Source organism: Bison bison, unplaced genomic scaffold, assembly GCF_000754665.1.
Source record: "Bison bison bison isolate TAMUID 2011002044 unplaced genomic scaffold, Bison_UMD1.0 scf7180017864343, whole genome shotgun sequence".
Taxonomy (NCBI): Eukaryota; Metazoa; Chordata; class Mammalia; order Artiodactyla; family Bovidae; genus Bison; species Bison bison.
Window position 1 is genome coordinate 4,329,131 of NW_011494915.1, and position 27,372 is coordinate 4,356,502.

General features: G+C 48.2%; 1 protein-coding gene across 1 annotated transcript in view; it reads left to right on the forward strand.

The window, feature by feature from the left end:
* Positions 1–27,372, forward strand: part of SLIT3 (slit homolog 3 (Drosophila)) — a 928,626-nt gene that overhangs the window by 783,055 nt on the left and 118,199 nt on the right. Inside the window, exons 11-13 of the mRNA XM_010854582.1 lie at positions 4,828–4,899; positions 10,940–11,011; positions 14,634–14,705. Coding sequence (XP_010852884.1) covers positions 4,828–4,899; positions 10,940–11,011; positions 14,634–14,705 — 216 coding nt within the window. The remainder of the gene's footprint in view (positions 1–4,827; positions 4,900–10,939; positions 11,012–14,633; positions 14,706–27,372) is intronic.

Sequence of the window (27,372 nt, forward strand, 5' to 3'; positions counted from 1 at the left end):
TTGAATCTTGCTTCTGGCTCTTTGGGTACCTGTCTTAACAGCTCAGGGCTTCTCAGGTGGCTCAGTGGTAAAGAATCCACCTGCCAAAGCAAGAAGATGCAGGAGATGCGGGTTTAATTCCTGGGTTGGGAAGATCCCTGGAGGAGAAAATGGCAACCAGTATTCTTGCCTGGGAAATCCTGTGGACAGAGGAGCCTGAAGGGCTACAGTCCATGGGGTCACAGAAAGTCAGACACAACTGTGCGACTTAGCGCACACGCACGCTTAACAGCTCATGGTTCTCTCAGTTCCCATCTTTGCAAAGTGGGGCTCATCATCCCCACTAGAGATTCTCCATGAGGGTTAAATAGCATACTTGTGTGGGAAATTAGCACAATGTTTGAAAACTACTAAATGGAATCCGAAAGGGAAAAGCTGATTCTCATGTCACATATGTGACATGATAGAAGGCTTTAGTTTCAAGTTCTCATTTTTTTTCAGCATTGATGACAAAGGTTTCTCTGTTAGAGGCGTCTGAGAATATGCATCATAATAAGGGCAAACCTGACCCTGTGTCAGCACCTCTGGTTTCTGTAGGGAATGCCAGGAACTCTGCACAGTTGGTTAGGAATGACTCATGCCACATATGCTCACGTGCTTCATCTTTGTTGTTATTTTTTAATATCTGTTTAATTTATTTGTTAATTTGGCTTCGCTGGACCTTAGCTGTGACATGCAGGGTCTTTCATTGTGGCGCACGGGCTCACTGGTTGGGGCGTGCAGGCTTGGTTGCTCTGTGGCCTGTGGGATCTTAGTTCCCCACCCAGGGGTAAAACCCGCATCCCCCGGCGTTACAAGGCAGATTCTTGACCACTGGACCACCAGGGGAGTCCCGTGTTGTTTCTACTTTAGTGATACGACTTGCTTTGTAGCACTGTTGAAGGAACACAACGAGCCAGTGTGCAGAGGACGGCGTGTGACGTACAGCAGGCCCTCAGTAGATGGTAGCTGTCCATCATCATCGCAGCCAATGCTCTAACCCAGCTCCAAAACCTCTTTATCCGGTGACTTGCTGCCATGGCCCTGCTCTGGCTGTGTCCCTGCCAATCCCTCTGGCATCACGTTGACTTCTGTGTTGCGAGAAATGTATTGTGCTCAGCTGAGTGTTTGCAAATGACAGATCATTAAGGAAGCACCGAGGAACTAGGGCAAATCAATACAGCGCACAAATGGCTGAAATCCCCATCAGATGTTCCCATTGTTTCTGGTGCCGGAAGATGCTCAGATGTTTGATTTGTATGTTTGTTTTTATGCTAGTTCTATTAAATCAGTTTGCAGCCTGAAGAATGTTTGCCAAAGAAAGACACACGTGCCAGTTAAGAGAGACTGAAGACAGCCGCTGGCTTCAGACATCCCAAATGTGACAGTTTTTGCTGATGTTCATGCTTCTCTTTGTCCGTCACACTGAATTTTTGTCACGGGAGCATGGACCTTTGCATGCTTGTTCCAAGCTGTGTAAAACCCACCAGAGGGCACCTACCGTGTAGAGCCTGTGGCCGCGGGGCACACACACCCCCCAGAATTCCACCCTTGACCGAGGGGCCGTTTTCCTGAGGATGAACAGGCAGTACTAAAGGAATGGCGATGCCTCGGCTGCAAATGGTATTCAGCAAACTGGTGACTGAGAGTGCAGGCTTTCCAATTGGATGAACGTGAGTCTGAGTCCCAGCTGTAGCTTTTCCTGGCTTTGTGAACTTGAACTAGTGACTTAAACTCTCTGAGCCTCAATGTTCTCATGTTTAAAGTGTGAACAGTGATAAGGAATAGGACCTGCCTCCAGGAGGTGTAAATATTTAGACCAACCTGTGCACAGCTCTTAGCCCGATGCCTGACTTAACAAGTACAGGCTGATACATATTAGCTCTTACTGTTGTTATCATTCTCACCCTGGCTTTAACTTTACATTTGAAGTACACTGACCAACTCTGGAGCCCCCTGAGGCAAGGCTAACCCACATCATGTCCTGGCCTTGGCACTCTATAAGGCGTTGGATGTCCAGCTGGTACCCACAGCAGTGTAAGAGGCAGAGAGACTGCAGAGATAAAGACCCTCCCCAGAGTGTGCAAGGGTAAAGAGTACAGGATACACAGCAACGTCCCAGCCAGGGTTAACAGACTAAGATCAGAATTCTTTGTTCTTTGTTCAACGTCACACCTTTGCACTCTGCATACATTTTATAAACACACACACACACGCATATATATATATATACATACACACACACACACACACACACACTTTTCCCAACCCAAGGATCCAGCCCATTTGAGCCACCAGGGAAATCCCCAATACACACACACACACACACACACACACACACACATCTATATTCCACCTTCCCTCAACTTCTACAGCCTTTTTGACAAAATACCTACTTCAGAGGGTACATGATGTCTCTGGATGACAACTGGGATCCTTACCCCTTAAACTTTTCTGGGACTTTGGGAAAGCTACCTTGGTCCCTGGGCCTCAGTTCCTCCATGTTTTCAGAGAAGGCAGAGCCTCCACTGGGTAGAAAAAGAAAGATGCCATCTCTGCCTCTTAAGGCTCTGTCGCTCTGGATAGGCTATTGGGTCCCTGTAGGTTTTATTTTCCTCATCCACAAAATAGGACCAACACAGCTTGCCTCCACAGTGTAAGGACTCAAAGAGAGAAACAGACATAAATCAACTCGATGCCATAAAGGACAGCTCTTCTTGTTATATTAGCAATAAAATCTTAGCTCTGGCACCCCTCACTAAGGTGGACGTTATTTCTTACGCTCTGCACAGGCAGCCGGTTGACCTGACTTGCATGTGCTCCTGGCCTCAGCCGGGAGGGGTGGGTCCTCTTGCAGGAGTGGAAGGGGTTGCCATCGTTACAGTGAGTGGTTCTCTCCAGAGGCATCCTCCAGCCCCCAGCCCCCTGCCAAAGTGGCAGGTGAATCCCAGGATTCCTGGAGAGCATTTGCCACCCGACTGGCCACCCCAGTGGTCCACAGAGCTGCTGCCTTGGCTGAGAAATTCCTAAACTCTGCTCAGCTGGAAGATGAGAATGTCCTTGGACCCTCTCAGTCAAAGCGGCTTGCCCAGATCTGCCGCCTCTGTGGGTGGCTGTATCCCATAGCTCGCAGCCTCTGCAACCTCGTGGCATGCTTTTTGGCTCACTGTAAGCCAACCAGGCCCCTGTCCAGCCATCCTGTGCCCACGAGCCCAGCAGAGCACACTCCCGCCCGCTCCAGCCCCACAAAGGCTCTCTTAATAGACTGTGGCAGTCTCATTTGTAGACTTGATTCATCCGGCAGCCAGGAATGATCTGTCCTGATGCTCTTCTCTCCTCTCACCCGCCCTTCCTCATTCTCCGCCCCCACCCCTCACCCCCTTCCTTCCGCCTGGAGAGTGATTTGTCTGTGTTATGGGTAGGCCTGACAAACCATTCCACATTAGCAGCTAAGATGTTGTTTGAAATGGGAAAATTGCTGGCAAACTGCTCCATTAGTGGTTCCAGTAACAAATACTCTCTTTCCCCCAATGAAGACGAGATTGCAGGGGCACAAATTAATATGACTGTCTCCCCTTTTCTGCAGTGGGGATTACTCTTCAAGATGAATGGGTTCATCCCAGCCAGAAATGTGCTTCCTCTAGATGTAGCCTCCAAGGGAGCCAGCTCCTCCTGTCTCTTCCTTCTGCTTCCCCCAGCCTTCCCCTCCACACACACACACATCTTTTTGTGTGTCTTCCCAGCGAAGGGTTGGGGGCTCATCCATGCCAAATGAGGAGGTGATGAAAAGATCCGCACCTCGGAGAGACGGGAGATGGATGAGGAGGAGATGCTGAGTCCTCAGCCTGGGCCAGGCCCTCATTCATCACCTCTAATAGAGGGCCCTGCCTCCCGCTCATGCCCGTTTCCCACCACACCTGTTCTTGGTGATGGGAAGTCATTTGAGAGATGAAAGAATAAAGGACGGAGAAGCATGCTCACTCCCTACGCTCCTTCTCTTCCAAGGAACCTGTGGACCCTGAGCCTGCAGCTTCTCTTGTTCTTTCTAGAGTAATAGAGGAGGAAGCATTTCAGCAAAGTCTGTAAGACAGTAAAGCCACAGACTGCAGCAGCAGCCGCCCCAGGGGAATGGTCCATTCTGGGCCCCTGGGGCCCTCCAGATGTCCAGGAGCCAGTTTGGGGAATGTCAGGCTGGGAGCTTAAAGACTGGTAGACTCCATCATATTAGAACAGCCAGTTAAAAACCCAGAAACAAATATTGAATCATTAGGTGTACACCTGAAATTAATATTAAGTTCTATGTCAATTATACCTCCAATAAGAAAAGAAAAGCCCAGAACTGAAGTCAGCCTTGGTCATGTCTGCCTGTGCAGCATGCCAGCAGTAGGGTACTTGAGGTTTTAACTGAATGGTGACTTGCTTCCAGCATAGACAGGCAATGCTATCTGTCCATCTCTCTCTGCTCATCCTTCTCTTTATCGCTTTGGCTTTTTCAGCCCTCTGGTTACTTCCTACAACCTTTCCTGAAGATGACAACTGCTTCCCAAAGACAGCTTGTCATCAGCAAGAACCAAATGTGCTCAAGGAGAAGTCATCTTTCCTAGCTTTCTCCCAGGGGAGTTAGACCCTGGGCTGGGCACTCCCAGACACCAGAACATGAGTCTCTGGCTTTTGGACAGCGTTTACCGAGTCTCTCTTGTCCAAGAAGGTGTGCCGTTGATGGGAGAAACCATCCTGTTCTCAAGGCCCCCGGCAACCACTGGTTGATTAATAAATGGTTGATCGACTCTTCTCTGCTCTGTTTCCCAGACGCCTGGAACAGAACTCCATCAAATCCATCCCTGCCGGAGCCTTCACCCAGTACAAGAAACTGAAGCGCATGTGAGTCTCCCCAGCGAGAAAGGACGCCAGATCTTTTCAGTTTGGGGGGTCATAGGTATAGTGGGCAATCTCCCCAGATAAGGAGCTGCATGACCATGCTCGGGAGAGCTCAGTGTTAGGCCTGGAATGTCTCCCAAGACTGGGAGGTACGGCCTGAGTGTTGCCTTCAGATGGGGAGGTGTATGGGTTCAGGCATCTCAGAGCTTAGGCGTCTCCAGCTACAATGCGGTAAAATTATCTGGGTAGGAGGTGGGACTGCATTGGCCTAAACAAGGTCCCATCTCACTCTTTACTGCCCTCTGGCTTTGGGGATGTGGACCTCAAGTAGCCGCTTCAGTAGAGATGTGACAGTGACTCCGTATCATCCCACAGCACCATCACCAACACCCGTACCACCATGCACACATTCAGCTGACAAATGCTTAGCAGGTGTCCACTGGGTGTAGAGAGCTGTGCTGGCATCTATCGGTAGAAGACAAACTAAGATGAAGTCTGCTCTGATGGTGCTTACACATTCGAGTGGGAGGGCAAATATCAGAAATTGATCAGTACTAGAAACTATTGGGTTGGCCAAAAAGTTCGTTTGGGGTTTTCTGTACCATCTTATGGAATAAAATAAAAGAAAGGAAGGGAGTCATGGAGAGGCCATCCCCAGGAGGGTTGGCCCATGAAACCCTCTGTGTGTGGGTGACCTGAAGGAAGGAAGGGAGGGAGTCTAGATGAGCTCTCAGGATGGTTTGCACAATAGTGAGGCAGAATGGAGTGAATGAAAAGGAAAGTGGCGGAGATTGTGCAGGAAAGGTAGGTAAGGGCCAGGTCCTATGGACCCTTTAGACCCATGGTCAGGACTTTCTAATCTTTCTAAGTAAGATAAGAAGGTTAGATCATCACACTCAGCCGTGATGATCCGAATCATTGCCATTACCACCACATCCAGTATTATGCCATCACAACATCCTACCAGGACCTGGTGACACCAACGTGACTCACAGCATCTGAGCCTCATTGCCCTCATCCCCACCATCGTGGCAACGTCATCAGCACCGCCCCTCCCCTTCACACGACTGCCATGAGCACTTCTCTGTGAGTCCATCAGAGTGGGGCACTCTGAAGGGAGGCTAGTAGGACTCAGACACACCCGCAACCATTGCCATCATAGACACGAAGAACCTGGGAGGGGGCTCTCATCCCTTTTCCAACCTAAAAAATCATTTATGATAGCCCAGTAATCACGATGCTATTTTCATTGCGTTTGCTTCCTTCTCTGCCCTGACAAAGGAAGGAGAGAGAGCAGGTAGAAATAGGCATGGGCTTGGTTTTGTTCCCTTCCACCGCAGGCTGATTCATCAGTCTCCCTTGAGTAGGAGGGCCTACATTAAAGAGGTTAAGTGTCTGCTGGCTCCTTTTATGTTAAAAATAAACACCCCTGAGAAACAGTGGCATTGTCAGGCTTTACCCTCAGATATCAGGAAACCAACTTCCCATCTCCCTGGAAATCCAAACCAAACAAGATTTTCTCCTGGTATAGTTCCAGAAGTAGAAACCAACATAATGTGCCAGCCCTGAGCACATTCTCCTTCCCCCCACTAGGCAGCATTCCTGTTGCAGGGGCTGTATAAATATAGGCCTTAATATTTAAAATCTTAGGCCATTCATCTCCCGGTCTCCCTGCTTTCCTAGCTCATTTTCCATCCCCACCCTCCCAATTCATTTTTAAAGCCCAGCTTGATTATGCAGCCAGATAGTAATTTCAGTGAAAAATGACAAATTCATTCACTGCCCCAACCTCTATCTCTTGCATGATTTAAGTGACTACTCTAATTTTTTGTGAAGTCCAGGTAATTTAGAACATGGCTATGTTTTACTGCCCTTTCTCCATCCGCTTAGAACTGCCACGATCTGTGCATTCAAAATTCATAAGACCTTCTCAGTTATGACCTGGGGAGTGAATTTCATTTTTGATCATTTTGATGCTATTGATATTTACTATGATGCTCTTTTTTTCCTTCCCAAGAGGATGGTGGTAGGAAAGAGAGAGCACTTAAAATTTTTTCTGACTAACGTCAGAAATCTAGACTGAAGTGCAAGGGCTTGGGAGATGTAGGGTCCCTGGAGAAAACAGATTTTAAAACACAGAGGGTGAATTCCTCCCAGGCATATGTGACCAGTTTATCTCTACTATCTCACAGAAGGATGTTTTCCTCCAACAATGAATGAACCACATCCTCTTCTTATCTCCATTCCAATGACAAAATAAAAGTTTTCCTGATAGAATGGCTTTGTCCCTGAATAGAATGAATTTCAAGTGGTCAGCTTAGTGTAAAAAAAGTATTTCCAGGTAAAATCTAGTATAAAGGTTGTTCTGTGGTTCACTCACTCAGTCGTGTCTGACTCTTTGCGACCCCACGGGCTGCAGCATGCCAGGCTTCCCTATCCTTCACTATCTCCCAGAGTTTGCTCAAACTCACATCTGTTGAGTCAGTGATGCCATCAACCATCTCATCCTCTGTTGCCCCCTTCTCCTCCTACCCTCGTCAGGAGAGGAAAAGACTCCAGCATCAGGGTTTTTTCCCAATGAGTTGGCTCTCGCATCAGGTGGCCAAAGTATTGGAAGTTCAACTTCAGCATCAGTCCTTCCAATGAATATTCAGGGTTGATTTCCTTTAGGATTTTTTTTTTTTTTTTTTTGGATTTCCTTTAGGATTGACTGGTTGAATCTCCTTGCTGTCCATGGGACTCTCAAGAATCTGCTCCAGCACCACAGTTTGAAAGCATCAGTTCTCTAGTGCTCTGCTTTTTTTATGGTCCAACCCTCAATTCATACATGACTACTGGGAAAAACCATAGTTTTGACTATACAGACCTTTGTTGGCAAAATGATGTCTCTGTCTTTTAATATGCTGTCTGGGTTTGTCATAGCATTTCTTCCAAGGAGCAAGCATCTTTTAATTTCATGGCTGTGCTCACCATCCACAGTAATTTTGGAGCCCAAGAAAATAAAGAGTAGGAGGGATTAGGGAGGATGCCAGTCTTACAGGGCTGGTTAAGCGGGAGCACTGACACTTAAAGGCCACACCTTCAAGATGTTGAGTTCTTTCCCTTCCATGCTCTTAGGCAGAGCAATATTCCACAAGTTCCACCAACTTCTAGTGTTTTAAGCTCATATTCCCCACTTGACCCTCATCAGCATTGGAAATTACCACCTCTGTTCTGAACAGCTTGCAAAGGCCACTTCTTCTCCATCATCCAGGGGACTGGGGTAGGTTTGAGACTAACCATATTCTGAAATACTGATCTCAAGTACAACTCAGGGACCACCTGCCTTGGAATCACCTGGAGATTTGTTATGTATGCAGGTTTCTAACCCCAGTTCCCCAGCTGGCCAAATCAGACTTTCTATGGGTGTGTTTAATTTTTTTTTTAATCTTTTAGCTTCACTTCGTGGCATGTGGGATCTTAGTGCCCCAACCAGGGATCAAACCTGGGCTCCCTGCATTGGAAGCATGGAGTCTTAACCACTGAACCATCAGGGGAGCCCTTGTGGGTGCATTTTAATAAACTTCTAATGGGGTTTGAGAACCACTAGTCAAGGGTGACCCAGACACCAGGAATCAGCTCTGGGACCACCTGATGTGGACTGGGGGCGGGGGGGTCAGGCGTGGAGATGGGTGGGCACTCAACCTTCCTAGGCTGCCTTCCTGTCCAGGGCCACCACCCTCTGCACCCAACTCGATGAAATAGAAAGGAGACTGGAGATGCCAGTTCTGTGCCCAAATCGCTGTGTCTGATCACTTATCACTCCTGGTCCTTTACCCCCCATGGCTGCTTATTTCCTTCCTACAGAATTAAGAACCACCACAGTCAGTTCCCAGCTAAACTATCACTTCTCCAGTGTCTGCGTGCATGCATGCCTGGCCACTCAGTCATGTCCGACTCTTCGCGACCCTACAGACTGTAGCCCACCAGGCTCCTCTGTCCATGGAATTTTCCAGGCAAGAACACTGGAATGGGTTGCCATGCCCTCCTCCAGGGAATCTTCTGACCCAGGGATCGAACCAAAATTTCTTGCGTCTCCTGCATTAGCCAGCAAGTTCTTTACCAGCTAAGCCACTGTGGGGGCGGGGGGAGCAATCCCAGGTCTACTCCCCAGCATCTTCAAATCATGAGACATCTCACCTTGTCCTTAGAGAAAAATGCTTCCAGAAGTTTAGTTGTGAACTTAAAACTAATTTGCACTGACAAGGCTAAAGAGGGCTTCCCCACTGGTCACAGAATTTTCTCTCACATGGTAAAGGGCTCAGGACCTTGAAGGGACATCCCACTAGGAATGTCACCAAAAAAAAAAAAAAAAATCACCAAACAAAACAGGCTTTCTCACTGGAATGATCTAAGTACAGACTGTGCACTTGCCTGAAGTGCCTTAATAGGCAGCCATGCTGAGGCCCAGCAAGATTAGGGTAATCTGGGGCATTTGCTTGTTAAGACCCTTATACAAAAAAAGAGCTCTGAAGAAAAGCCTGGTATAAGCTGATGAGTTTGCGAGCACAATCTGTGGATTTGTTAGAGGCGCTCTCTCCTGCTCAAGGGATAAGCCCACCAGCTGTGCTAAGAAACGTTAACCTGAGAAGTAGCTTTCAACTCACAAGCCATGGAAACAGGGAGCGAAGGGAGCAGAGACCTAAGCGCAAGTTGTTGGGCAGCCCTTCTGAAGGCTAGTTTCCCAAGTGGTGCTAGTGGTAAAGAACCCGCCTGCCAATGCAGAAGACATAAGAGACAGGGGTTCAATCCCTGGGTCAGGAAGATCCCCTGGAGGAGGTAATAGGCAAACAGCTCCAGTATTCTTTGCCTGGAGAATCCCATGGACAGAGGATCCCAAGTCCTTGGAATGGCAAAGAGTTGGACATGACTGAAGTGTCTTAGCACACACATGCAGAAGGAGTAGAGAAACAGGCTCAAGGAATGCACTTAAGAGGCTAGGAGAGCCGGGCGTCTGACCTCGCTGGAAGCAGTTGCTTAGACATGCTTTCTTCTCAATATTCCCGTCTCCTCCTTGTTGACCCTCCAAGGCCCCCAACTTCCCCTCTTTTTCACAAAAGCAAAGACCCGTTGATTTATTTTGTTAAAGAAGAGGCACCAGAGTTCATTGTAGCTGGAAATTGGAGCATCTCCACATCCAGGGACAGGAGCCCAGAGGCTGTCTCTGAGCTAATGACTCCTAAGAGACATCTCTGCACTCAGGGAAATGTCGTTAGTGAGAACTAGATGTGGGTGTTCAGAAGTCACTGGGGTACTGCGGAGTGAGCAACCTCCCGATCGGGGAGATCCCAATGCCCCAAGGCTGGGTTAGCTGCTTCTAACACACAGCATCCTTCTCACTCACATTGTTTCTGGTCTTCACCACCCTGGGCTTGCTTCCGTCCAAGGAGTACTGCCAGTGGCAATTACATGTCTCAAAGTCACCGTGAGGCTCTCATGATGTCTTTATACCACACGGCTGAAGATGCACTGAACCAGACAGAGACTGCAGTCACTGCTCAAAACCTCCATTCAGGTCAGGGAGAAGTCACTGGGGAGGCAAAATGACTCAGGACTTTGGGGGAGAAAAATAAGCATTTGCCAAGACATTACACAAGAAGGTGAGGCTCACAGGAACCCTGGGCTATGTTTGGGCGAAGCTGGCTTTTGCTTCCTTTATGCTATAATTGCCTGGTTCTGCAACCTACGATAAGGCCCTCATCTAACTGGGTGCCATTTCCCACCTGCAGAGCGAAGGCTGCCATGTGCATGGCCGTATGTCAAAGTCAAGATGCCACGAGTAAGCGTGCTTTGAAAGCCAAGAAGAGGGATACACATATATAGCGCATTGTATCATGAGGCATTTGAATGGAATGATCTTTAAGACCTGCTCTCGCACTATAAATAAATAAATTGATGAATTCATCCTCACCATTCTGCATACCTGCAATGCTTGGTCCACCCTCAGATATGGCCATATCATACCTTTGAGCTGTGTTCTCAGACTTCCCTGTTAATTTTTCAGAGACATCAGCAAGAATCAGATCTCCGACATTGCTCCAGATGCCTTCCAGGGTCTGAAGTCGCTCACGTCACTGTAAGTGGGGAGCAGAGGCTTGTGGGGTGGGAGTGGGAGAGGGACGCATTCATATTTTCCAGGCGGTGTTTATCAAGGTTTTATGTTCCCTTACACACTTGTGGCAACCTGGTAAAAGAAACAAATATTTCTTCAGGGGAAATTGATCTTGGGGAATATTTCTACAACCCAAATGCATTATTTTTATTGATTAAGTGCCCAGCAGCCTTCCCAGTTATTGGCTTCTAATTCGAATGCATCTTCTCCTCCAACTGCATTCCCCCACCTCGGCAGCACTGTCCGGGGAGATGAAGAGAGAGGATTGTAATGTATGATTAGTACCATGTGCCATGTTTTCCATGCATGTGGCCTTGTCTAGGGAGGATCTCATTTTCTTCCTCTGATTTTAAGGCTTTTTCTCCAAACCAATCTCATGGCTATTGTTCTGAGAATGCATCAACCCCATCCTATAAGCCTTTCTTTGATTTTGAAACCTGAAAGCAGGCTCTTGGATGGAACCAAAGCTGTGCCTACCAGGGGCTCAGAGACCCTCTGGGGCAGGAAGGCATAGAGCTTTGTTCTGACCCTGCCGGAGACTTGCCCTGTGGCACAAGGACCATCACTTGCCTCTGGTGTGCATGTTCCCTCACAGGCAAAATGGCACAGTGACACCTCTCCTGCCTGAAATGCGTTCATGACTGCAGTCCCGACAATCCCTGGCAGTACTTAGTGAGCACTTACTGTGTACCTGGTACTCTTCTAGGAGGCTTGCAAACTTCATCCTCACAAGGACCTAAAATAGGAAACCTGTCCTCATCTGTCTTTGATGGTTCATCTAAAAACTGGGTCATCTAAACTCCACACAAACAGAGGCTTTTGTCTCTTTTGATCCTGGCTGAATCTCTGGTACCTCAAACAGTACCTGGCATGTAGTGATTGTGCAAAAAAAAAAAAAAAAAGACATGTTGAATAAACCAATGTAACTTTGGATATCCAGAGTCCACAGTAACAAGTGAGAAAGGCAGGATTTAGACCCAAGCAGTTTGACTCCAGAACCATGCTCTTGATCCCCATCTATACCGCATCCTGAGATAACGTGAAAAGTACAAGATACAGCTAAGGTGTCATCAGTTGATATTTGTATTATTTGGTGACCTGCCCTACCTGGCAGGGGAAAGGATGCTCAGAGGCAAGCTGTCCGTGCTTTGTCCCTCTGTGCAACCTATTTGTTTAATTGATGAGTGGGCAGGTAACAAGATACACGTTTTCCCCCACCTGGCCCTATCCCGCTGGGAAGGGGCTGGAGACAGGGAGGTCTCTTGATTCAGCTGTTGCCTGCTGCTGGCGAAGTAAATTAGTTTCATTTATCAGGTAGAACATCTGGTTGGGATATCAAAGACAGGATTGTGCGTAAGATTAGTGTCTGCTTATTGTGCTGAAGATCACAGAGGAGGAGGGAGAGTGGCCGTCTGCCACCAGGATCCTCTCCCTGCCCCCGCCCTCCTGTCCCCGGCTGCTTTCCCTTTGCCGGGGTCTGGGAGCCCACTGAGGACCGTGAGACGCTTCCTGTCTTACAGGAAAAGAAATTCACAATCTGGTTGCCCAATGGGAAACTGGCATGCCACTAGCCAATTCTGAACTCCATCAGGGCATTGTTTAAATGAAGTGCTCTCATCCCCAGCACACGCATCATCCATTCAACAGACGCTTACCACATGCTGAACAGCCTCACAGGCTCTGAGAAAGTGGCCGTGACTGGACAGGCAAGTCTTGGCCTCAAGGGGCTTCGAAGAACAACACCCCCTGCCCAGAGTGAGGAGCGGCCAAAGCAAAGGGCAAGAAGGCCTTACCCCATACCTGTGCACTGTTCTCTCAAACAGGCGTTCACCGTGTTAGATCCTGTTCAGTTTTCAGCTCTAGGGAGCCAGCCGTGAACAGTCCACATGATGTCATCACACACATGGGATCTATTCATCTATTAAAGGGGGCTGTAGAGGAGACACAGAAAATGTTTAAAATGAATAAATATGTAATAATGTAACGTGACATAATGAAAAGGGGTGAGGTAATAAAAAAATAGGTGATAGAAAATCTATCTGTATGTATGTAAATTTACTGTATGTAAATTGTTACTTAATTTTAAAAAAATCAAATGCAGAAAGACAGAAAATGTTGACTGAGATATTCAAGAGAACCTTCCAAGGATGAGTTGTTTAAGGCCAGATCCGAAAGGTGGGAAGGGAAGTCCAGGAAAGAGCTGAGGATACAGGCAGACAGGTCTATGCCCAGAAGCCCCCCTCAGCCACCAGAGTGGCTTCGACCCACTGAGGCTTAGGCACACCCCACGTGGACCTGTGATTCAAGGACCCCCTTTCCCCACCCTGCCCGTCATCCCACCAGCCCCTGCTGCACTGGAGGTTCTGCCATCTGCCAAGCCAAGCAGACGGTGATGGCACTGCATTTGCCACAGTGAGCAGTGAGACAGTCATATGAATTACAAATGGGAGCCTGAGCCATCATGCTGACTTTTATTTAGTCATTAATTTGTTGAAACATTAATGAAACACACCCGCAGGCTGAGCAGGACACTTACTCTCTCCTGGTGGTGTCTGGAAAATGGGGGTGGGTTTATCACTTCCATTTACCATTTCCTCATCCTAATATTTTGCCTCCTCAAAGACACGTCACAGCCTGGATTTGCAATCTGAGTGGGAATCAAATCTTGACTTAATTCAGTGTGCTCCAGGCCTCAAGAGGGAAACATTTTTTTAAAAGATCTTTCTTAGCTAAGTTCCCTCCATCTCAGAGGAGGCTGGACTCAAGAGATCATCAAAGTCTGTGCCACGGATGAGAGAAGAGAAGCCAGCAGTGTCTACGGAAGAGCCAGACTCAGGAGACTTCTTCCCCACACTTCTGGTGCGTCAGAAGTCACCAGAGACCAGCCCTTAAATAGGAGACCCAGTGTGAGGGACTCCGAGGCTGGAAGACAGAAGGGTAAAAAGAATTCCTTGGTTCCTGGAGCTCAGAGAATGGGAAAAAGAGGCTGGAATATAGAAGCTGCTATTACTGCAATAACAGTTACTTGCTCCCTAGTTTTTCCAAAGAGCCAGTCCTTGACTCAGCAGTCCTTGAGCCATCTGGGTAGGACCCCAGATATCCAAAGCCCTGTCTAGATGGATGATTAAAGGACTCAGTTCAGGAATTCCTTAGGATGGAACAGGATATTAAAAGGAAACATTCTGTAGGCTGGGCTCAGCCTGATCAATACCCATTGAAGACAAGAAAACACAGGGCTGGCTGGCTTCCCACACGTCTTATTTATTGCCAGGGTGTGAGTCATATTAGCAGCTCCGGGAGACACCACAAAGGGACCGTGTCTTGCTATTGTGGATTACTTATTGAGTGGGGCTGCCCAGGAGGAGATGAGGATGGAGTCCTTTCCTCCTCGCCTCTCAGGCGGCCTGCCCCTCCAGCCTCAGAGGCGCGAGCCCCCTGTCTCACTGGTGAGGAGGAGGGAAGAGGCGGGCTGGGGAAGGTGATGCTGAGATCCCACCGGAGTGGGCCGAGGTGGTGACCTCCTGCGTGAAGGGGTGACAGTGGCCTCCCATCCGCAGTGACCACTGTCCCCTCTGCTCTTTTCCAGGGTGCTGTATGGGAACAAGATCACGGAGATTCCCAAGGGACTATTTGATGGGCTGGTGTCCCTGCAGCTGCTGTGAGTAGGAACTTTGTCACTAATATTGTCTCTAGAACTGTTAACAGGCTCTTTTTTGCAAACTTTGAGCCATGCTCTGTAGAGTTCTTCTTTTGACTTTGTGCTCATTAAATGGAAAAAAGAAATTGTTTTGAGCTGTCCAGCCCTCACCTCCACCGCCTCATGTTGGTGGAAATAGAGCTGGGGAGTTGGCAGAGGAAGGCTAAAGTCAGTGTGAACAAGCTAGGTGATGCAGCTTGGGAGCCTGACCCGAGCAAGAATCACCACCCTTAGGCTTGGGGGGCTAGAAATTAAGCCAGAGTCAAATCCGCGATAATGCTCAGAATTTAGGGAACTAAAATGTTCATACACTGTATTCCAATACTAAAGCTGAAACAGAGCTGACGGTAGACATGTGACCTTGAAGGAGGTAGGGTTGGGTCTGTGAAATAATTAGGAGCATAATCAGTCACTGTTGTGACTCTATCTGGGAAAGATATGGCTGAGGGTGGAAGTGTTTATTTAATTTAAAGGAGGATTTCTTGCCTCAAATTTTAAGCTCTGGGATTATTTATTTGCTTTTATTTCATTCTGGTCATTTGAGCTTAAATGTTTGAAGAAAGTAAGTGAACTCTGATGTGGAGAGACAAGGAAAGGAATTTAGCTCATCTTGTATTTTAAGATTTTATGATCAGGCTAGAATTATCCCTGGTTTGTGATCAGGTAGCCGTAGCATCTACACGCATGTACTGTGGGTGTGGGAAGTGTGTGTGTACACATCCATGTCTGCACATCATAATTCCTATTGGTATTAGGAAATGATCTTGAGTATCCTGTTAGCAATGGACAGTACCAAGTTTCAGAGAGGTAAATGACTTGCCCTCAGTCATACAGAAAATGGATGTGGAAGTTGGAGAAGAGCTTACATGGTCCTGTGGCTCAGAAGGCCCCCACACCTCTGAATACCACAAGATGTATGTTACCAGAGGCATGCATCTGAGTACAGATGAGTGTGTGTGTGAGTGTGTGTGTGTGTGCGCGCGCGCGCACGCACTCATACATGCTCCCTTGTACAATCACCTCCGAGTCGCAGGCCCCTTACAGAAGCAGCCTGGGCCCTTCCTGCCTCCTGTGTGCTGTTAAGTGAAGCTCCGTCACGAGCTTGCTGACAACGTAGTCAAGTTTTATCTCCGGATGGGTGGGCAGTCAGGAACAAGGGTGGACGGAAGAAGGTCCACAGTGCGTCTCACACGGGGACGCCCAGGACTCTTCAAGAAAAAGGAAGTGAGGCTTTTCCTTTAGCCTTTTCTTCCCACATCTCTGCTCTCTACCCTTTCTGTGCCCTGTAAGACTCAGCCCTGGACAGAGTCTCCTCACACAGTAGCAGCACATGAATCACGCCTGGATGAGGTGGCCAGCTAGTTTTCAGACAGGACATCCATCACAGCACCGGGAAGGCTTGTTTCAGTGAAGAGGAAAGCCAGAGAAAGAAAATTCAGTGTCTTTTTCTCTGCTTCCTCTTTGTCCAGCCCTGCACACCTCTGTCTCCGTGTCTGTCTCTCTCTGTGTGGCTCTGTGTACCTATCAGTGTTCAAGGGTCGCAGCCCTCGGTGGGCCTTTGTGGCTATTTGTTAGAAGGACATGTCAGGGCTCTGCAGTGAGCTGGGGGGTTTCACAGATGGTATTCTTTGCTTGGAGCAAAGAAAATGTAAGGTATAACTGCCACCAGAAGGCCAGTTGACTGTACCTATTAATCCCCTGCCAGAAGACAACAATAGGATGGCCTAGAGGGAGATTCGGAGGTGTCGTGTTTCACTGGGCTGGGGTAGATATCCTGTAACAGTCATGTTTTGATTGTTGAATGCTATATGCCCTTGTAGGCATTAGGGAGAAACATAGCACGCATCAAAGTGCCTAGCACGGTGCAGGGCATACAGCAACAGTATCATAAACACACGCTCGGGGGCCGTGTTTCTTGCCGTTCGCTCTGTTTATGTATCTGCTGTTTTATCCGGCTGTGTCAGCTCTCGGGTGCAGCACTAAGGAGTTTCGTTGCAGTGTGTAGGCTTCTCTCTGGTCGTGGCGCCTGAGCTTGGTTGCCCCACAGCATGTGGGGTCTTAGTTCCCTGATCATGGATCAAACCCCCGTCCCCTGCATTGGAAAGCAGATTCTTAACCACTGGACCATCAAGGAAGTCCTGAATGCATGTTTTTTAAAAAAGGAAATAGATTCCAGCTCCCAGCTGACAGCAGTCGTAAGATGACTAGAGCTTTGCATAGGCCAGGAAAAAACTCTGGTTGTGTCTCATTATTTTGAGCTGATGGAGCTGAATATCTGGGAGTGAAGACAAAGCTTTTCCCTTCCCTTGAGACCAAGAGTTGACACAACTCAAGTTCCTCACTTTCCAGAAAGAACCAGCAACTGTAGCTGTCACTGGGCTCTGACCTGGTGTTGAGCAATTAGAAAGCAGATTCTGATTGGATCTAATGTAGCATTCCGCCCTCGGTAGATTGGCTTTCTCCTTGTTAGACTGGAGACCTTCCGATAAGGCCCTGATTAGAACACCCTGCTAGTCTGAGAAATTTCCTTTTCTTTGACTTGAAAGCTTTCTGCAAGGGTTTTGTGTTTTTTCTTCTCTCTCCATCTCTCAAACTATGGTCGCATCACAAAGCAACTATATTCGTTGGAAGAACTGATGCTGAAGCTGAAGCTCCATTACTTTGGCCATCTGATGTGAAGAGCCAACTCATTGGAAAAGACCCTGATGCTGGGAAAGGTTGAGAGCAGGAGGAGAAAGGGGCGACGGAGGATGAGATGGTTGGATAGCGTCATCGACTCAACGGACATGAGTTTGAGCAAACTCCAGGAGATAATGAAAGACAGGGAAGCCTGGCAGTACCAGTCCAGAGATCACAGGGATCACGAAGAGTCAAACACGGCTTAGTGACTGAAAAACAACAGCAAAAAGCCAAGCTGTCTCTGTCGCCCAAAATGATCTTGGATGTTTCCTTTCTGACACTTAAAAAAACCTTTTTGTTTTATATTGGGGTCTAGCTGATTAACAATGTTGTGATAGCTTCAGGTGGACAACAAAGGGACTCAGCCATACAAATAGATGTGTCCGTTCTCCCCCAAACTCCCTTTCAAACCAGGCTGCCACATAACAATGAGCAGAGTTCTCTGTGCTATATAGCACGACCTTGTTGGTTAACCATTTTAAATATAGCTGGCACTTCTTTATAAATTCCCATGTGCCCGTACTTTTCATGTTGTACACATCAAATTAGGGTAAAAAGATGACTGTAAACAAGAGACGGCCGCTCTAGTTCCATGACCAGCCCACTGTATTACAATAAGCAGAGTTCGTACTCAGCCCATAATAAAGCAAGTGTGTTGTAGCTGGTTGTCCTGCCTTCCCATCCCCTCTTTCCCCGTGTCCCCAAACTTTTCAGCCACCCTACTACACTAGGCCAGCCTGTTAGGTACCCATCCCTCCCGGGTCATCTTCATGTCCTGTTGCTTCGGGCAGACGGCCAACTCTAAGGGGAAACTCAGTCTTCAGGGCTTCTCAGAGGCTGCAGCCAACAGGTCTCCATGAAAAAGCTTCAGCAGCCCTGGGAAGGGACCACAAATCCAGTACCCTGTCTTCTGGGTGTCAGCCTCGCAAGAGTCACCTCCTTTAGCTGGAGTTCCAAAATCTTCAGCACTTCCCGGACAGCTTCTGTCCCAGCTGGTGTAGAATCCTGTCCCGCACACACTGGCACAAACCCTGCTGCTCTTGTGCTGATGGTTTCCGTGGTGAATTCGGCGTACTGAAAAGGTCAGGAAGTGCTTTCTCTTTTTTTAACTTTGCATTTTATATTGGAGTATAATTGATTACAATGTTGTGATAGTTTCAGGTGGACAGCAAAGGGGCTCCAGCTATTTCTTGTACTAAACTTCAGTCATGGCTTCTGCAAAACTCAGAAAAGGTTATTCTCATATTCTTCACGTGTTTGAAAATAGTATGTCTCCCCGTAATTAATCCTAAAAGGTTCAGTTCCTGCAGACTTCCATCTGCATAAATACTGACTACAGACTTAGAAGTACAGACTTACATCTGTATAAACACACATTTGTTGTTTAGTTCGAACAACCCTTATAATCTTTGAGGGTATGAATGAATCTGCGAGCTTTCTTCATGGAGACAGGCTGTTAGGATGCAAGTCAGGGGCCCAGTTGGGCAAGAAGTGTGTTGAGAGATTCCATTGTAAGCTGTGGGGAACTGAAACTTCCCACATGGAGACATCTCAGAATCACGGTTAGGACAGGACATGCCGCTGGATGTGCACTCCCAACTCTGATCACCTGAGAAGTGACCTGTCCTCTTCTCCCAGGCTCCATCCACCCTCTTTATCACTGGAAACTTTAGTGTGAAGGCTTAGATCTTCACCATTCCCCTGCCCACCCTGGTTCCTGGGGTCCTGGAGATTGTGATCCTGAGTGTGTGTCCAGCCAAAATGCCCCCAGATTTGTGACTTTGCAGCTCAGGAGTTGGCCCTCTCTAACACAGGAAAGCAAGCAGCGAGCATGTCTCCAGAGCCATCACTTCTTCCTTGCATGGGCGGTTATCAGGCTGCAGTGTTACAGCTCTCCGGGGGTCAGTGCATTCAGTTAGTGCTCACTGATTGCACGGCACACATGGGAGAGACACTCAGGTGGGGTGGGCAGTCATTTGAGGTGGAAGCTTTCACATAAATCCTGGCTCCAGTCGATGTTAAACCTGCTCCAGGAGGTCTTAACCCAAGCCAGACCGTCTTGGGGCTGGGAGGAGTTAAGGCAACCCAGGCGCCTGTTGTTTGATTTCCTTGGAAGGCAGACAAGGCCATTGAAGGGTCTTGGAGTTTTCCAAGCAACCTGCCAATTACAGGGCAGTGAGCAAAACTTAACTCCCTATAGCTCACTTTCCCTCACCAGCTATTTCACTAGTATAGCTACTGCTGCTAATAACATTTATTGAAGACTTAATATGCTCCAGAACCTGTGCTAAGCAATTTCATCTAACCTTTACAACCATGCCAAGAGGAAGATATTGTTGAGAGGCTCATTTTACAGATGTAGAAACTCAGCAACTGATGATGTAGGTAGCTTGGCCATTGTCTCTCAGTGTGTAAATGATGGAGCATTGGAACCCGAGCACTCTGAACGTGGAGTCCCTGCCAGACATCTGCGTCTGACCCAGTCATGGGTCAATCTGCAGAGCTAGTTTGGTGATACACGAGACAAGAATTCCTCACTGGCTCAAGCCAAGGAGGAAGTACCATGGAACTGATAGTTACTCAGCTCCTCTTGTTAGCCTCAGTCTAAATCAGGGGCCCACTATCTTCTGTGGCACTTCCTCGAGCTCACTGTCCTCATCCCCACTAGAGTTTGCCCTGAACTCAGTGAGAGGACAATCAAGAACCTGCTTGTTTTTAAAGACTGGGCTGAGATGAGATGATGAGAATTCTCTCCAGAAGTAGAAGCAGACTTACTTTGTAATGCATTCCTTTTATTATTACTATTTTTTAAAATTTACTTGTCTGCACCAGGTCTTCGTTGCAGCGAGATCTTTGTTGCCAAGTGCAGAACCTCACTGAGGCACGTGGGATCTTTAGTTGTGGCATACGAACTCCTAGTAGCCCAGTTCCCTGTTATTGTTGATCAGCTGCTAAGCTGTGTCCCACTCTTTGTGACCCCATGGGCTGCAGCACGCCAGGCTTTCCTGTCCTTCACTATCTCCCAGAGTTTGCTCAAACTCATGTCCATTGAGTCAGTGATGCCATCAACCATCTTGTCCTCTGGTGCCCCCTTCTCCTCCTGCCTTCAATCTGCCAGCATCAGGGTCTTTTCCAATGAGTTAACTCTTCACATCAGGTGGCCAAAGTATTGGAGCTTCAGCTTCAGCTTCAGCATCAGTCCTTCCAGTGAATATTCAAGACTGATTTCCTTTAGGAATGACTCGTTTGATCTCCTTGCTGTCCAAGGGACTCTCAGGAGTCTTCTCCAGCATGACCAGAGATCAAACCCAGGCCTCCTTCATTGGGAGTGTGGAGTCTTAGCCAGGAAAGCCCGTGTCATGCATTGGTTTTGGCTGCTCCGGGTCTTCCTTGCTGCACACAGGCTTTCTCTAGCTGTGGTGCACAGGCTTCTCTCGTTGCAGAGCACAGGCTCTAGGGCACACGGCTTCAGTAGCTGCGGCACACGGGTTTAGTAGTTGTGTCCCACGGTTGCTTGGTTGCTGCGAAGCATGTGGAATCTTCTTGGATCAGGGATTGAACCCGTGACTTCTGCATTGGCAGGCGGATTCTTTACCACTGAGTCATCAGGGAAGCCTTGTCATGCATTCTTGAGGGAGGAATTCTTCCCTCTCTTGTGTATCTGGAGCTTCCTAAGGGAAGCTGAGTCTCTTAGGGAGACTTAAATTCTGGAATCATTCCATGCTTTGGTCATTGAGTGGATGGTTTATCCTTGTTAAAGGGCTTATCCCTCTTAAAGGACTGATTCAGAACCAGGTAGCAATCAGATAGGCAAATGTGACCCTAGTAGCTGTTTGGGAAGAAAGGAGCAAGCCAGCTCACACAAGCCCTCCATCTCCTGAGAGCAGGTGCTGGCTCCCTTGTCTGATTTGTCAGTATCTCAGCTTCCCTCTGGTTGCCTTGCATGCATGCTCAGTCTTGTGACTCTTTGGGACCCCATGGACTGTAATCCGCCAGGCTTCTTTGTCCATGGGATTTCCCAGGAAAGAATCCTAGAGTGGGTTGCCATTTCCTCCTCCAGAGGATCTTCCCAACCTAGGGATTGAACCCGCATCTCCAGTGTCTCTTGCATTGCAGGCAGGTTCTTTACCCACTGAGCCACCTGGGAAGCCTCAGGAGGCTACCAAAGGTCAAAATAAATCCCTCATATTTCATATGGGAGGGATGAGAGCATGTTTATTCTAAGACAAGAGTGGCCCTTATTGCACTTAGTAGATAAAGAGTTTCAGGATGGCAGAGGGTTAATTCTAAAGGAAAAAATTTAAAAGAGAAGATACAAAGGGGTCAACTCTAAATACTGCAGCTTAATCAGGGGTCCAGAATGGCTCCCCTAATTGGCATCCTCACTAATAGTTTATGCCAGTGCTTAATAGTGGGAAATACTCACAGGGACACACAGTGAGTGTGCTTTCATAACAGAGCCTTTGCAACCCATTCCTTTTTTTATTGGAATAAAATTGCTTTACAATGTTGTGTTAGTTTCTGCTGTGCAGTGAAGTGAATCAGCTGTAGGTGTACATATGTCCCCTCCCTTTTGAACCTCACTCCCACCCACGCCGTCACACCCCTCCAGGTTATCGCATCCCACAGGGGCTGAGCTCTCTGTGCCTTTTAGCAGCGTCGCACTAGCTGTCTACTGTGGTCGTGCAGTGTATACATGTCCGGGGCTTCCCAGGTGGCTCAGCGGTAAAGAACCCACCTGCCAATGCAGGAGACGCGGATTTGATCCCTGAGTTGCAAAGATCCCCTGGAGGAGGGTATGACAACCCACTCAAGGATTCCCACCTGGAGAATCCCTTGGACAGAGAAGCCTGGAGGGCTGCAGTTCATAAGGTCGCAGAGTCAGACACGACTAAAGCTCGGACGTGACTACAGTGACTTAGCATGCGTACACGTAGACGTGTCAGTTCTAATCTCCCAATTCTCCCCACCCTTTCTTGCCCCCACTGTGTCCACATCTCCATTCTCTATGTCTGCATCTCTTTTCCTGCCCTGGAAATAGGTTCATCTGTACTATTTTTTCTAGATTCCATTTATATGCATTAAGACGCAGTATTTGTTTTTTTCTTTCTGACTTACTTCATTCTGTATGACAGGCTCTAGGTCCAGCCACATACAGAGATGACCCAGCAATCCCACCACTGGGCATGTACCCCGTAACCTATTCTTGAACAATGATTCCCCTACTGGAGGAGGCAGAGAAACGGTTATGCCCTGAGGTTGTCGGTACCATCTTTCCCCTCCATAGCATGATAAACATCTGAGTGTTTATGAAACAGAAGCTGACCACGCGCCCCCCTCAGCCTCACTTAAGAAAAGGAGGTTCCATGAAGCACCCAAGTTCCTGGCAGGAAGCTGGGCTCATCCTCCTGTCCCGTGGTCTTTCCCGGGAGGGCTTCACTTACGCTCCAGAACGTGGCCGCTACCCTCTTTCTTGACATCAGTTTCCTAAGAACACCTTGTGCCTCGGGGTTTGCATTATGCTTTTGGCATGTGCAGACAAACACAGTGTAAGTAGGAGGAAGAGCCTTAAACTGCTGTCTTCCGCAGACCTGTGGGCAGATGTGGAGAATATAAATATCATTCAAATGAGAGCTCAGGCCACTGAATCAATGTGTGAACCACTGGCGTTGCCAAGGTGATTTTGATGCAATTTATCATTAAACCTGACTCCAGATGTTGGTGTTTTCTCAACCTCGTGGCTAAGGCTGTAAACTCAGGGGAATCTTAATGGAGTAGGGGATGTGGGCAAGGGCAGTAGCTAGAAAGGGGGCCTTAGTGGTCCTCTGTCCCATTACTGCCCCTGTAGCCAGAGACAGGAGCAGAGCCAGTCATGAGAAAGAACAGCTGCTGCCAAGTGAACCCCGAACTTGTGGCCTCTTTTGGGAGACTGGGGGTGGGGGTCAGGGTGAACCTCTCTTCCCTTCTGTGGCCCATCTCCTCCTGTTACCTGGACCCTGAGTGGAGGAGGCTACAAGCTGCTGTGAGTGATGGAAGCCCCTGGGATTCTTCCGGTCGAGCAAGGCCTGATCCTGCAGCAGGCCTGGAGGCAGGGGCCCTTCCTCAGCCCAGACCCAGGAGTCTGGATATTTTATTCCACCTTTCTCCACCCCAGGCTCCAGCTCTGACACTCTCCATGGATTCTGTTGCCCACTTTGCTTTTTCTGAAGGCAACAACTTCTGGAAAGGATAATCTCTCAGCAGCATTGTTAGGTTGGTTAGTCAATGGGCTGAGTGCTAATACCTCTTGATGTGGAACATATGTGGAAGCTGAAAATGCTCGGTGAAGAGCGGGGTAGCAGAGTGCCTCACAGAGCTAACGGTTAGACATAAATTTAGAAGGGGATGTGTGCGTGCTCCACTCTCCTTGATCTCCTCTGAGGGGAGCATGGCTCTGTGCTTTCATTTCATTGTAGAATCATCACTAAGCCAATGGGAGTGGCTACAAAAAACCAACTTCCACCTCCTCCCAGAAGCTGCAGGCACTTCCCACAGTCGGAATAGCAGCAAAGTCTTTGAACTAAAATAGCATGGATCCAGATCTCGACCTACCACTTACTAGTTGTGCCAGTTTAGTCAAAGATACTTACACTTTGCGTGTGCCAGAGGTATCATCTGTCGGACGGAGGGGCACTTACCTCTTGAGGCTGTCGGGAGATTCAGCAAGTTATTATTTGTAAAGGGCTGGGAGAGCGCCGGCCACACGCAGTGTTTATTACCTGTTAGGTCATGTGGCCCCAGGTTCACCTGACAGGATCCTCTCGAACCCTCCTCCCCACCAACCTCCATCTCTTTTCTGTTTATATGGCCTCTGAGTTTCCTTTGGGAGGTGGGTCTGGGAGCAGATGGCCCCGATAGATGGTTGGATCTGCTTCCGGGGAAATATTTATGAACAGAATATACCTCCCTTCCCCTTCACTGGATCCACCAGGCCGTCAAGCTGAGACCTAGTTGGGGATCAAAGTTTGGACCCTGAGTACCAGGCTGTCTCTTGTGCGAGGTGGACCAGAGCGTCCCATCTTGCATAAGGGAAGCTGTTGTCTCTGCTTCCTCGCTCTCCCCTGGTCTGCCTCATGTGAGAATCCAGGCTGAGGGGAGTACAGGGCCAAGCATACCAGCTCCCCAGTCAGCATTTAGTCAGTGGGCTCTGAAGGTTGAGACCCTGCTTTGCACAGGTGCAGGCCACTCAAGGAAGAGCCTGCCATCGTGCCCATGGAGGTTTAGTGAGCATTTCAGAGGGCATCCCATCCCACCCACCTGGTGGTGGGCACTCCCTAAGAGCCAGCGGGACTCCTGATGCCTCCTCACAGCCAAGAGGCAAGCAGTCTTCCAGACCCAGCCAGACCTCCATCAACCTGAAGCGTGCCCAGGTGGGTTCCCAAGCTGGCAAAAATAGCTCCCCAGGGACAGGGAATACCTTCCACCAAGGACAGGGGCAGAATACGGATTTTTCTCTCCATGTGGTGGGTGAGAGATGAACTTTGCACTCAGGTAGACCGGAGCTTCACTATCACCTTGGTTAAATCCACCACCGTTCTGACCCTCAATTTCTTCATCCCCCAAATGAGGACAATCGCAGTGCTACTGTGAGGGTGAAAGGAGACACTACATGAAAAGCGCTTTGGAAAACCTTTCACACAGGGCTGCTCACAAAGCTGCAGTCTCTCGAGACAATGCTACATTATTATTAATGCGCACAGCCGTTATACCACTGCTCCTCAAAGGGGGGTGAATGGGGACAGAATCAATCCCTCCATTGAAAGAGGAAGAAGGCTTGTGTTCCGAACTTCTTACAGAATTGCTGAACCCTGTTTCAAATAGTTAGTTACTGTCTCTTTGCTCCATCATAGAGTGGGGTTTTTTTATTTAGTGTTTTAGGGTGTTTGTTGTTTTTTTTTTTAATTCCCCTGCGGCTCTTGTCCTCTTGTACCAGATAGCTGAGAGATCCTTTTATGGAAGCCAGACTGAGCTGAGTAGCTGCCAACCTTCCTCCCAGAGGAGACAGGACAGAAGGACAGGCTGTTGGATGCTGCCGGTGCTGGGAATCAGTGAGGCGGTCCTGGGCATCTAAATCTGGATAAGCAGCTTAGCTTTATCTCTCCCTGCACCTATGTGTCTTGCCTTAGGGAGCCAAGCATTCCTGGGGAGAATAAGTGACCCCGAGGCGCTGCCCTTTTGTGTTTCTTTCTGCTCCTGCTGCTCGCGCTATCTTTGCCTCATAATCGTGCCAGCCTGGGTTGTTTTGATGCCTTCCGTCTTTGCGATAGCATCCCATGCTGAGAGGTCTAGGAGCAAAGGGGAACAAGAAAGCATCTGGATCAAAACAAGAAGCCTCGATAGTCCTGATGGGTGAGGAGCGTTGCCAGAGTGGCCTGCGATCTGGATGCCCTTTCAAGGCGGATCGGAACGCCACTCCACTCTCCCCGTGGCCACCCTCCCTATCTGGTGTCTAGCATTCCCCAGAACCCAGTTCTGCAGTTTGTCTTTGTGAATGTGCCCTCAGGTCTCAAATTTCAGTTCCTACTCAGACAAGGTCGGAGAAGGCAATGGCACCCCACTCCAGTACTCTTGCCTGGAAAATCCCGTGGATGGAGGAGCCTGGTAGGCTGCAATCCATGGGGTCACTGAGGGTCGGACACGACTGAGCGACTTCACTTTCACTCTTCACTTCCATGCATTGGAGAAGGAAATGGAAACCCACTCCACTGTTCTTGCCTTGAGAATCCCAGGGACGGGGGAGCCTGGTGGGCTGCCATCTATGGGGTCACACAGAGTTGGACACGACTAAAGTGACTTAGCAGCAGCAGCACTCAGACAAGGTAGGGACAATAAGCTTGAGTTGTTGTTGCTGTTGTTGTTCAGGTGCTAAGTCAGGTCCAGCTCTTTGAGACCCCATGGACTGCAGCACGCCCGACTCCTCTGTCCTCCACTATCTCCCAGAGTTTGCTCAAATTCATGTCCATTGAGCCCATGATGCTATGTAACCATCTCATCCTCTGCCTTCCTCTTTTTCTGCGTTCAGTCTTTCCCAGCATCAGGGTCTTTTCCAATGAGTCGGCTCTTCACATCACGTGGCCAGAGTCTCAGAGCTTCAGCTTCGGCATCGGTCCCCTTGAGAGGGGCAAGCAGTAGGGAACGGTGAGGATGGTGGCCCACGGAGCACAGTTCTTATCTACAGAGAGCAGCTGCTCCGTGACCGCCTCCCGGAGACCCAGTGTGACTAGGAGAGCTGTTTTGGGTTTTTTCCAGGAGAAAATAAAAATCTTTTATGGTCTGTGTGTGTGGCAGAGAGAGACAGACAGAAATATCCAGATTTTTTAAATTAAAGTATAGTTAGTTTACAGTGTTGTGTTTGTTTCTGTCGTCCAGCAGAGCGATTCAGTCACACATGTCTGTGCATATGTATGTGTGTATGTACATATGGTCTTTTTCAATATTCTTTTCCATTATAAGTTGTTACAAAATATTGAATATAGTTCCCTGTGCTATGTGGTAGGACCTTGCTGTTTATCTGTTTTATATACAGTAGTTGGTATCTGCTATTCCCAAACTCTTAATTTATCAGTCCACACCCCGCTTTCTCTTTTTATAACCATGAATTTGCTCTCTCTGCTGTGGGTCTGTTTCTGTCTTGTAAATAAGTTCATTTATATATATTTTAGATTGCACATGTAAGTAATATCATGTTTTATCCTTCTCTGTCCGACTAACGTCACCTAGTATGATCACCGTTGGGTCCATCCATCTTGCTACAAATGGCATTGCTTCCTTCTTTTTATGACTGAGTAATATTTCCCTGTGTACATATATGTGTACGCCACATCTTCTTTATCCATTCATCTGCTGATGCACATTTAGGTTGCTTCCATGTGTTGGCTGTTGTAAAGAATGCCTCATGAACATTAAGGGG